General features: G+C 53.3%; 1 protein-coding gene across 1 annotated transcript; it reads right to left on the reverse strand.

Annotated features, from left to right (window-relative positions):
• Positions 1-595: 595 nt before the first annotated feature.
• FARSA (phenylalanyl-tRNA synthetase subunit alpha) lies at positions 596-10705 on the reverse strand. The gene is made up of 13 exons (XM_006041555.4): positions 10514-10705; positions 7670-7807; positions 7476-7574; positions 7268-7386; positions 5614-5706; positions 5392-5520; positions 5200-5315; positions 2810-2894; positions 2626-2725; positions 2362-2530; positions 2179-2256; positions 1909-2023; positions 596-989 (listed from the first exon to the last, which is right to left on the reverse strand). Exons 1-13 carry the CDS (start codon positions 10658-10660, stop codon positions 851-853), a joined length of 1527 nt encoding a protein of 508 aa, XP_006041617.3. The 5' UTR covers positions 10661-10705; the 3' UTR covers positions 596-850.
• Positions 10706-12390: the final 1685 nt, after the last annotated feature.

Below are 12390 nucleotides of genomic sequence, written 5' to 3' on the forward strand. Positions count from 1 at the left end.
AATGAACTATGGACCGTGGGTGATTACGATGCCTTCAACGCAGGGGGGTTGAGAAATCTCTGTACCTGTCACTTAATTTTGCTATGAACCTAAAACTAAACTGCTCTTTAACAACAACAACAAAAAGCAGTTTTAAAGGCTCAGCTTGGGACTTCCCTTGTGGTCTAGTGGTTAAGAACCTGCCTTCCAATGCAGGGGACCCAGGTTCAATCCCTGGTCAGGGATCCTACATGCCCTGGGGCAACTAAACCCTCAGGCCACAATAAAGACCCAGCACAGCCAAAAATAAATAAATAAGGCTATCCACCCCATCCCACCAATGCTTGACTCCCAATCAATGGGAATCCTGGCTCCCAGGGCCCCACCACCGCCCTGGATTTCCCCCCCTTCCACAGGGGTAGGCGTTTCTATCCCTTTCACCTAGAAGAGACCTGGCACCAGGAAGTAACCTGGTGAATGCTTGATGGAGCCAGTCTTCCCTGGTGGGGATATGGCTCAGGCTGGCCAAGGAGGTCCCCAGGATCCAAGACCTCCAACCCATCATGTCTTATACCCGGGGCTCCAGCACCTTTCACCCCTAAGGAAAGGCACCAGATGAGGGCACATGCCCACTTTATTAGCCAACAGCTGGCCTGCAGGGCTCCCCAAGGCCCACCCTCACGGGTGGACAACAGAATGAACCTGCTACCCACTCCCCTGTCCCCGGGACCCTGGGGCTGATCGGGAAGAGGAGATACCGGGGCAGGGGGATGGGCCTCACAGAGGCCTCATAAATACAAGGGGGTCACTGGCAAGGATGCAAGGGGGCAGCAGGGTCTTGGGGAAGGTGGCCTATGGGGGGCAGCTCATGTCACGCAGCCTCTTGTGTCGAAGGGGGCCCCCGTTCAGCATCCAGGCGGCATAGGGGACTGTCGTACACCATCTGAAGGTTCACCTTGTGGCCCACCAGCTCCCGGATATTGTTGATGCCATATTTGATCATCGTCGGGCTTGGAGGGGGGCGGGGACAGGGTTTAACACAGGGTTTAAATCATGGTCTCTTCTGATCAGAACCTCTCTTGCTACCTTCCCAGAAGTAAAAGCCCCAGCCCTCCCTGGCGCTCAAAAGGCCCCACACCATCTGCCCTGTCACCTCCCTCATCCCTCTCTTCCCACTCTCCCCCTTCACTCACTCCCTCCTCCCACCAGTCACACTGGCTTCCTCAGTGTTCTCCATATACAGCAGGCCTGCTCCAGCCTCAGGGCCTTTGCACTGGCTACTCCCTCTGCCTGGACCACCCTTCCCCAGATATCTTCACAGCTTACCAATTCAGCCACCTCCATTTGTTGCTCAGATGTCACCTCCTCTGAGAGGCCTTCCCTGACATCTCCTTAGCTCTCCCTGCTGTGTTTCTGCTCTAACATTACTTCTGAGGTTGTGGTTGTTTGGTTGCTCAATCAGGTTCGACCCTTTTGTGACCCCATGGACTGTAGCCTGCCAGGCTCCTCTACCTGTGAGATTTCCCAGGCAAGAATACCGGAGTGGGTTGCCACTTCCTTCTCCAGGGGATCGTCTTGACCCAGGGATTGAATCTGAGTCTCCCATGTTTCTTGCACTGGCAGGCAGATTTTACCACTGAGCCACCAAGGAAGCCCCATAACACTGCTTTTGGGTATACTCTAAGCTTTATTTGTTCAATTTACTTATTTATCTTATCAATTCTCATCCTCCTTGGTCCACTAGCACCCCAGCTTCATAGAGCAGCGATGTGTGTTGTAACCACAGCACAGAATGGGCATACAGCAGGTGCTCACTAAGGAGTTCTCAAATGAATGAATCAATGGAGGGGGCTGCAAGTCTACAGGCCCCCATGCCTGACAAGTCACCCGAGTGAGGCAGCCGACACCCTAAGTGGCTTGGGTACTCACCGCTCCAAGGAGAGACCCCAGGCAATGACCGACACATTCTCAGGGAGCCCCATGGGCAGCAGCATCTCAGGGCGGAAGATTCCAGAGTTCCCAACCTCCACCCACTTCTTTAGACCTGTGGAGGCAGGAACACGATGGGGCGGCTCACGTGGGTGATACTAGGCATGGCAATGAGCTCAGGAGGTGGGGTCCTCAGGAATAGGAAGCTGGGCTGAGCCGTGGGCAGCCCGAGACCTCCCTCCCTGCCCCAGTACCGGGTTCCAGCCTGACCTTGGTGGTAACTGAATATTTCCATGCTGGGCTCAGTGTAGGGGTTGTAGGCTGGCTTGAAACGCAGCTGGGTGATACCTGGGTGGGGAGGCAGGCAAACAGAGTTGGAGGGACAATCGGGCTGATAACCAAGGCGTCTTCCTGTTACCCACCAACACCACCCACTCTGGCCTGCCTGCTCACCCAGCTTGGTGAAGAACTCCCGCAGGACACCCATGAGGTGGCCCAGCGTGAGGCCGTGGTCAGCCACGACGCCCTCGATCTGGTGGAACTCGGCCAGGTGAGTGGCATCCAGGGTCTCATTCCGGAACACTCGATCGATGGAGAAGTATTTGGCCGGAGTGAAGGGCTTCTGGGGGTGACAGGCAGGCCAGGCCCGGGCATGGGTGAGGAGGTCAGTATGACAACCCAGCCCCTCCCTCCAATGCTGCCGGAGCCCTGCCACACCTTTTGGGCCAGGCGGTAGAGGGCGCGGGCGCTGGCTGCCGTGGTGTGTGTGCGCAGCAGGTTTTTCCGAGCCTCGTCCAATTTCCAGTTGTATTTGTACCTTCAGGGGGACATGCAAGGAAGTCTATGATGCAGCTCTCGGTCCCCAGCCTCTTCCCCACCCAAAGTCCTGGTCCTCCCTTACCCCTGTGAGCCATAGCCGCCCTGAGAGTGGGTCCGCTTCACGCGGTGGACATAGTCCATTGGGAGTTGCTGAGCCTGGGCTGGATCTGGGCAGGACAGAGCAACATCTGGTCAGTCAAGGAGCATTTCTTGGGACTTCCTTGATGGTCCAGTGGTTAAGAGTCCGAGCTCCCAATGCACGGGGGGCCTGGGTTCGATCCCTGGTCAGGGAACTAAATCCCACCTGCTGCAACTAAAAATCCTACATGGCGCAATTAAGACCTGGCGCAGCCAAATAAATAAATAATGAGCATTACTCAATAGCCACCACAAGGAAAACAGTGACTTAGGCAGCTCCCTCGCTTGCCCTCTCTAACTGCTAGAGGGCACCTGGGAACACCTGAAGCAGTCACTCATACCCCTCCTCTGCCAGAACCTTCCCTGGTCCTGCCTCCCCTTTTTTTTTTCTGGCTATGCTGCAGGGCTTGCAGGACTTAGTTCTCCAACTCGGGTACTGAACCCATGCCCATGGCAGTGAAAGCATGGAGTGTGAACCACTGAACCACCAGAGAATTCCCTCCTCCCACTCCTAACTGATCACTTCTTCGAGCCACAGGGCTTCCCTGCCAATCTGTAAGCACACCAGGCATGTGCCAGCCTCAGGGCCTTTGCATTGGCCATTCCCTTTGCCTGGAACTTTCCTTCCCCAGATGTAGCTCCCTCCGTCACCTTCTCCTATCTTTGCTTAAGCAGCCTTTTAAAAAATTTTTTTGGTCATGCTGTACAGCATGTGAGATCTTAGTTCCTCTACCAGGGATTGAACTCACGCCCCCTGCATAGTGTACAGAGTCTTAACCAACAGACTTCCAAAGAAGTCCAAATCCTAGCAGCCTTTATTTTAAATTGACCATGTACACCCCCAACACAATGTCAGTTCCTCCATCTCATTTACTGCCATCTTGCATCGCCATGCTTACAGCTTGTTGTTGTTTAGTCACTAAGTCACGTCTGATTCTTTTCTTGACCCCATAGGCTATCCATGGGATTTTCCCGGCAAGAATACTGGAGTAGGATGCCATTTCCTTACTCAGGATTTAAGGCACATCTTGCCCAATGAGGACGTGAGGGTCTCAAGGGCAAGGACTTCTGTCTCATTTGTGGCTGTGACCCAGAGGTTTAACAGAGAAGTCAATGCACAGGAGCTCAGTGACCCTATGCCACATGAATATGCAAGTTCTTATGATTCCCTTCCTGAAATACAATTTTACTGTACCCAAAAAGCTACACATCCATTCCTAGCTCCACCTCTTACAAGCTGTGACCCTGGGCAAGTGATGTCTCCTCTCTGGGCCGCAGTTTCCTTATCCGCAAAAGGGGGCTGACAGTCTACTTCCTGTAGTTGGTAGGAAGACTAGGAGAGTGGCAGGCCAGTAAGTTTTGTTTAGAATAGTTTTTCTGGCTGTTGCAACTTCCCTGACCAGGGATCGAACCCACACCCCCTGCAGTGGACGTCTGGAAACTTAACCACTGGACCACCATGGATGGCCCTGGTTAAGCTCTGGATGCCGTGATGATGACAATGACGTTTTGCTCCTGGCTGGATAACAGGCACACAAGAGCCTTGTCTGCTCTCCTGGTGGTGAGGAGACAATGACTATTTTGAAAAGTCCTGCAATTTCAGAGAGCACTGAGGACTGTGGAAAGAAGAAATGGGAACCAAAGTTGAAGACTAGCAGTGAGAAGCTTTTTAGAGCTTGGTTGGAGAGGGGAACTTCCCTGGTGGTCCAGTAGTTAGGACTCCACATGCCTAATGTAGGAGGCCTGGGTTCGATCCCTGGTCAGGGAACTATATCCTGCATGCCATAATGAAGATCCCATGTGCTGCAACTAAGACCTGATACAGGGATTTTCCAGGTGGTCCAGAGGCTAAGACTTTGTGCTTCCAATGCAGGGGGCCTGGGTTCAATCCCAGGTCAGGGAACTAGATCCAACATACCGCAAAAAGACTGAAGATCCCACGTGTCACAACTAAGACCTAGCACAGCCAGATAAATAATTAAAAAAAAAAAAAAAAAGACCTGGTGCAGCCCAAGAAAAGAAAAAAAAAAAAGGAACCTGGGGGGACAAGGGCATGTCAGCGGGGGCCTCTCTGAGGTGACATGTGAGCAGAGATTTGATTCCAGAGGCGGTCATGAAGACCTGGGAGAAGACACTTCTCGGCAGAACACACAGCAAAGACCCTGAGGCGAGAGGAGGGGAGGCGGAAGGTCACAGAAGCTGATGACAGTGCTCACACAGGCTTTGCTGGCCACCCTGAGAAGGATGGAGTCCTCCTGTAAGATGGAAGGCTGCCCCGAAAGGCTCTGCCCAGGCCCGGCCCCTTGGGTGGCATGGGCAGCAGGGCGCACCCACCTCGCAGGAAGAAGGTGTCATGCTGGTCACGTGCCGGGTGCTGCTGGGGCTGGAAGAGTGCGTCAAAGTTCCAGAAGGAGCTCTCAATGTAGTTGTCGGTTGGCATCTCGGTGAACCTAGTGGGAGACACAGCCTGACTGCCCTGCCTGTGCCCCTGGCCTGGGCTGGCCCCACCCCCGGGCCCGTGCTCACCCCATCTCCAGGAAGATCTGCCGGAACTGGGAGCGGACCTTGAGCAGCGGGTGCAGGTGGCCGCTGTCAGGGAGGACGCCATGGGCCGAGAAATTGTAGGGCTTGAAGGGCCGATCCCGCCAGGAGCCACTATGGGGGGGCATGGTGCAGGTTACGTGGGCATGGTGGGAGCTGCCTACCACCCTCCCCCAACCAGTGCCCAACCCTGGGGCCGCCCCCTACCTGGAGATCATCTCTGGGCTCAGCTCTGTTTCCTGCTTGGAGATACTGGTGCTGAAGGCACTACCTTTGCTCACCCAGTAGGTCTTCAGAGTCCTGAGGCCAGGGGACATCGCTGTTACCTCCTTCAAGTGGTTTCCCTTGACCCCCCAATTGATGCTGACCCCACTTCACCCGCCAAGTAACTCTGCTGCCATTTTCTCCCTGACACTTACTGTCTCCTGAAACCCTTATTTAGCTCCACCTACATCCCTATGTTCATGCATGTACTCATTCAACCAACATTTATTGAGAACCTACTATGTGCTAGGGCCTGTTCAAGGCACTAACCATAGAGCTATGAGTGATAATAATAGGTCAAATTAGCCTATTTATTAATTTTCTGGCCATACCGTGGGGCATGGGGGATCTTAGTTACCTGACCGGGAATGGAATTCATGCCCCCTACAATGGAAGCATGGATTCTTAAGCAAAGACCACCAGAGAAGGTGAAGTGGCTCAGTCATGTCCGACTCTTTGCAACCCCATGGACTGTAGCCTACCAGGCTCCTTGGTCCATGGGATTTTCCACACAAGAGTACTGGAGTGGGTTGCCATTTCCTTCTCCAGGGGATCTTCCTATAACCCTGGGATAGAACCCAGGTCTCCCACACTGCAGGCGGATTCTTTACCAGCTGAGCCACCAGGGAAGCCCTTTTTAAAAATGAAAAATTAAAACAAAAACTTTTTTGCCTTGCTGCATGGCATCGGAATCCAAGTTCCCTGACCAGGGATCAAACCCATGCCTCCTGCACCGGAAGCTTGGGAATCTTAAGCACTGCACAGTCAGGTACATCCCCTCATAGGTCAAGTTTAGAGAGCTTATTCTACACTAGGCTCTGTTCTATAAAGTCACCCCATAACTATGTGTGAAAAGGGATCATTTCACATATGTGTAAACAGAGGCCTGGAAAGATCAGGTAACTCAGTCAAGGTCACACAGCTAACACACGGCAGAGCTGGGAGGTGAATTGGGCAGCCCCACTCCAGTCTGCGTTCTTGTAACTGCTGCATCTGCTCGAGGAGACATCGGCCCTGTGACAGCAGAGGCCCGAGCCCAATCAAGTCCAGACAGTGCTGGCCATCCAGATTGCCTTCCCTGGCCATCCAGTGGTTACGACTCCACTCTTCCAATGCAGGGGGCATGGCTCTGGTTCCTGGTTTGGGAAGTGAGATCCCACATGCCGTGCGGCACGGCCAAAAACCAGTAAATAAATATTTAATTTAAATTCTAGGCAGTGCTTAGGACTGTAGAGGAAGTAAACAGGGAGGGCAAAAGGGCTGGAGACCAGGAGTGTGGAACTTTTATGGAAGTCGAAGGGAGGAAAGGGTGTTAGGGTGGTGGCCTCGCTAAGCTGACATGTGAACAGAGATATGATGTCAGAACTTGCCTTGAAGAACAGTGAGAGGGTCTTTCTGGGCAGAAGCACAGCACAGGTAAAGGGCCTGTCGGGGCATGAGTGTGGCAAGTGCATTTGACCACCCCAGTGTAAAGCGGGGCGGGGAGGAGCCCAATAGCACACCGGCCCGGTATGGGCAGAACGCCTCCCTGTCCCCTCCCCCACTCCAGGGCCAGGCAAGTGACCCACGTGTGAGCCTGGGGGTGGCACCCACTCACACTTCAGTCAGCAGCTTCCGCTTCCGGAGCTCACTCCGCTCCTTTTCTCCCAGCTTCTCAGCCTGCCCACCCCGGACCAGCTGGAGCCGGCGCTGCACCTCATCCTCCACGCTGTCCACCTGCCACAGGGGTGGGTATGAGAGACCCTGAGGGCCAGGGGCCCACCTGCCCGACCAACCTGGCCCACCGCCTTCCAGCAGGGACTCACCACTCGGAACACCCGGGGCCCGTCAGCAGCACTCTTGTCCACCCGGATCCACTTGTTGGACATCGCCTTGCTGAAGCCCACCTTGCCACTGGGCAGTCGCTGGGGAAACAAGGCTGCAGTGAGGGGGGCACGGGCACGAGGGCTGCCGTCACCCCAACACACCTCCTGAGGCCCCGGCCCCCTCAGGCTCCTACCATGAGCTCGCTCTGGGGCAGGCCCTCTGGGGGGATGCTGCGAAACACCCGGGCCTCGTGGCTGCCCTCCTGGGCAATCTCTTCACCCTCAGCAGTAAGCTCCCAGCGCTTGGTGGAGCGTAGCTCAGTCTCAATGATCTGTAGAATGACAGGGGGGCACAGCGGGGACAGGGGTCAGATCCAGGTACCCCCTCGCCACAGCACTGGGGGTGCACGGCCTCTGAAGCCAGCTTCGCATCCCAGCTGTACCACTCCCGAGCAAAGTGATCTGCCCTTGCTGAGTCTCGGTTGATCTTTTGTGACATGAGGATAATGACAAAAATGATTCACACCTCTGAGAGCAGGGTAGAGTACTAAGGGTTATTACCTGCCTGAAAAAGAACAAATTCCATCACTTAAAAAAAAAAAAGTACTTATTTATTCAACTGTGCTGGGTCTTAGTTGCAGCATGCAGCATTTTCGTGTGTGTGTGTCAACTCTTTGTGACCCCATAGACAGTAACCTGCCAGGCTCCTCTGTCAATGGGATTCTCCAGGCAAGAATACTGGAGTGGGTTGTCATTTCCTCCTCCAGGGGATCTTCCCAACCCAGGGATCAAACCTGCCTCTCCTGTGTCTCCTGCATTGGCAGGTGGGTTCTCTACCACCAGTACCTGGGAAGTCCTTCCTTGTGGTATGTGGCATCTTTTAGTTTCAGCATGTGGGACCTAGGTCCTTGACCAGGGATTGAACCCAGGTGCCCTGAATTGGGAGCGTGGAGTCTTAGCCACTGGACCACCACTTTTGAACCTTGGAAAGATTTTTAAAGTCTTAGATGAAATGATTTATGTGTTTGCATCTCAGTACTCAGGTGTCAGAGAAAAACCCCAGGGATCCACATTACACCCAGAAAGCCTAGGCTCCCATGTCATTCTAATTTCTAGCTCTGCTCCTCACCTACTGTGTGACCTTGCTGAAAACGGCTTAACCTCCCTGAGCAAAATTTCTTATGTGTGAGAAAAAGGTGTGGTGGGCTTTAGCTCAGCAAGTTGTTTTGAGGTGTAACTAAACAGAAAAGATGCAGAGGACTTCCCTGGCAGTCCAGTGGTTAACAGTTCAAGCTCCCAGTGAAGGGGGCATAAGTTCAATCCCTAATCCAGGAACTAAGATCCTGCATGCCGCCCACTGGGGCCAAACAAACAAACAAACAAAAACAAAGAAAGGATGCAGAACACTTAGAATGCAGCAAGTGCAATAAACCTAACTACTACTATCGATTAATATCATCATCATTCTTACAATGAACCACATTAAACTGCCACTACTTAACCCTCTGTAGCCTACACAAATGTCAGTTTCACATCAATCAAGGTACTGTCATCCCACACACCATAGCTTCACTCCCTTTTTGCGCTGACAACCTCAGGCTCTGCAGCCTGGGTGCCTAATTTCTAATTCAGGTTTGCCTGTTCCTTCTGGTGACACTGATTAAGATTCTGACCCATGCTTAGAAGCTGTCCCGTATCTTCAACCTGGGAATAAATAAGAGTTACATCTTACGTATCACCTTGTTTGTTTGTTCAGCCACTAAACTGTGTCTGACTCTTTTGCGACCACATGGACTTAGCCCGCCAGGCTCCTCTGTCCATGGGATTTCCAGGCAAGAATAGTGGATGGGTTACTATTTCTGTCTCCACATATCCTCTTACTCTTATGTAAATCTAAGGTTCCATCAAAGATTGAATGAAAAATAAAGCTGAGGTCAGGGACTTCCCTGGTGGTCCAGTGGTTAAGAATCTGCCTTGCAGTGCAGGGACCACAAATTCAATCCCTGAAATTCAATCCCCAGTTGGAGAACTAAGATCCCATATGTCTCAAAACAAGAAAGCTCAAGGGCTACAACCGGAGAGTCTGGAGGCCACAAGGAAAGATCCCAGCAACTAAGACCCGACTCAGTCAAAAAAAAGCTGAGGCCAGAAAGGGCACATTATATGATTTTGATGAAAAAACAGTCCAGCTATGTTTTCTGAGTCCTAGCTTCATGGATCCAGGCTGCTGGGTGGCCCAGGGGTCCATCAGCATCCTCTCCTTCTGGATCTACCACCCTTCACTTGTCCAAATTAGAAGGCCGGGCTTCATTCTGGCTCTCCCTACCTTGCCATGAACTCAATTTCATTCCTTCACCTGAACCCCTTCTCCAGTCCAGCTACCCTCTAGTTTGGGGATATGCCAGTGTCTGCCCTTGTCCCTTTGCCTCCTGTCCTGCCCCTGCCAAGATGGATGTAGGCAGTAAGCACGTCTGACAGGTTCCAGCTCCTGCCATGGCCCCCTAGTACCCCTGTGAGATAAAGACCTAGAAGGCCTTGCAAAATCTGGCTCTGCAGTGTCTCTCTCACTACCTGTCCCCCACTCCCACCCCATTGATCGCTAAAGTGCCATGGCTTTTGTACTCAGTGCAGAAACCGGATTCAGGTGTCATCTCCTTTGGGATGCTCTCCCTGATCCTCAAGGCTGTGGCAGTTAACACCTCCGAATTCCCTTTGCTTCCTCCATTACTCCGGTCACTTGAGTACATCCATCACACCGCAACCTGCGCGAAGGCAGCGATTGCGTCTTTCTCGTCCCCCATCCTCCTCCCCACCCCCTCAAAATTAATCAATGCCTCAATGGACATTTACTGCACGGGAGCGTCCGCGTGCCTGGGTCTTCACTCTTTCCTGACTCCCCGCCTGCGCACTCTGGGCTGGACACGGATACAATCACCCCTAACCAGGACTGAGAGAATCTGGTCTGGAGGCAGAGCCCTCCAGGCGAAGGAACTGCATATGCAAAAGCGAGGAAGCCCAGTATCACCCGCCCGGCTCACCTGACCCAGCGCCTGCAGGCTCTTCACGGCGCCCACCACAGTCTGGTGCTCCACGCCCAGCTCGGTCGCCAGTTCCGCGCTGTCCAGGCCGCCATCGGCCGCCTCCAGCCGCCGCAGCAGCACCTCCGCCACCGGACCGTCCGCCATGGTTGCTCCCAGTGCGCTCCGCGTGTCCCTGCCGGCGACCAGAACCACCGGAACCGGAATCGGCCCCGAGGATTGGGGGGTGGGGCGCGCTTGCGTCGCCATCTTGAATGTGGCGGACAATTTTGCAGGGCTCGGGGTGCCGCCATTTTGAGCGTGTCACAAGCACGTCAGAGGGGTTAGGGACCCCCTAGTGGTGCCTGGAACTCCAGTACTCTTGCCTGGAAAATCCCATGGACGGAGAAGCCTGGAAGGCTGCAGTCCATGGGGTCGCTAAGAGTTGGACACGACTGAGCGACTTCACTTTCACTTTTCACTTTCATGCATTGGAGAAGGAAATGGCAGCCCACTTCAGTGTTCTTGCCTGGAGAATCCCAGGGACGAGGGAGCTTAGTGGGCTGCCGTCTATGGGGTCGCACAGAGTCGGACATGACTGAAGCGACTTAGCAGTAGCAGTGGTGCCTGGAAGGTCCCATGGGCGGAGGAGCCTGGTGGGCTGCAGTCCATGGGGTCGCGGAGAGTCGGACACGACTGAGCGACTTGGCTTTCACTTTTCGCTTTCGTGCATTGGAGAGGGAAATGGCAACCCACTCCAGTGTTCTTGCCTGGAGAGTCCCAGGGACGGGGGAGCCTGGTGGGCTGCCGTGTATGGGGTCGCACGGAGTTGGACACTACTGGAGCGACTTGGCAGCAGCAGCAGTGGTGTCTGGTTTACCAGAGAGATCAAATTAATGCCCTCAAAGGCAGACTCACAGCATTGTTTTAAACTTCACACAGCTCCACCTGCAGTGGGCTGTGTGACCTTGGACTTCTCTCTCTGGGCCTGAAACAGTCAGCCCTTGGAGGAATTCTTTCTTACCCCACAGGAAGGCTCTGGGTGGTGGACTCCAGACATAGTCAAACCGCTGATGTAAACTACTTTCAAATTTTCAAAGGGAGACTGGGTAGGGACCAGCCCTATAAAAATAAGACTAGCTATTGTCAAAGTAGCTGCTAACTTGTATGGTCATTCTCCCTTGTCCCCAGGCCAGTGCTAAGTGCTTCAGGGGTCTTTATTTCACTTTCCTCCAAACTGTGTGCTGTACATACGGATATAATCTACATTTCACTGATGAAAACTGAAGCTGGGTGATACGCTTTGCGCAAGGGTTCTGCAAGGAATTGGTGGAGATAGTGTCAGAAATCATAAACGCTCCAGAGCCTGCCGTCCCTCCCCCACACCCCTACTCTGAGAAGATCAATGTCAGGGAAATCATTTGTAGTGCATATCAGCAATTCAAGATACTGGGAATTCCCTGGTGGTCCAGTGGTTAGGGGGTCTGACCTGGTGGCTCAGACAGTAAAAAATCTGTCTGCAATGCAGGAAATCTGGGTTCAATTCCTGGATCAGAAAGAGCCCCTGGAGCAGGAAATGGCAACCACTCCAGTATTCTTGCCTGGAGAATTCTATGGATAGGAGCCTGGCGGGGTACAGTCCACATGGTTGCAAAGAGTCAGACCCTACTGAGGGAATACTGGAAAGTTTCACTTTCCAGTGGTTGGTGCTGCTGCTGCTGCTAAGTTGCTTCAGTCGTGTCCGAGTCTGTGTAACCCCATAGACGGCAGCCCACCAGGCTCTGCCATCCTTGGGATTCTCCAGGCAAGAACACTGGAGTGAGTTGCCATTTCCTTCTCCAATGCATGAAAGTGAAAAGTGAAAGTGAAGTCGCTCAGTCGTGTCAGACTCTTAGCGA

The sequence above is a fragment of the Bubalus bubalis genome, chromosome 9 (genome assembly GCF_019923935.1).
Source record: "Bubalus bubalis isolate 160015118507 breed Murrah chromosome 9, NDDB_SH_1, whole genome shotgun sequence".
In the NCBI taxonomy this organism is placed as follows: Eukaryota; Metazoa; Chordata; class Mammalia; order Artiodactyla; family Bovidae; genus Bubalus; species Bubalus bubalis.

What these genes read in the sequence shown, in the direction of transcription:
- FARSA (XM_006041555.4), bottom strand. Translation starts at nt 10,660, where the DNA reads ATGGCGGACGGTCCGGTGGCGGAGGTGCTGCTGCGGCGGCTGGAGGCG. An exon ending in GCCTGCAGGCGCTGGGTCAG is followed by an intron (nt 7,808 to 10,513) that starts GTGAGCCGGGCG and finishes GTCATTCTACAG; the next exon opens with ATCATTGAGACTGAGCTACG. An exon ending in AGCCCAGAGATGATCTCCAG is followed by an intron (nt 5,521 to 5,613) that starts GTAGGGGGCGGC and finishes GCCCCCCCATAG; the next exon opens with TGGCTCCTGGCGGGATCGGC.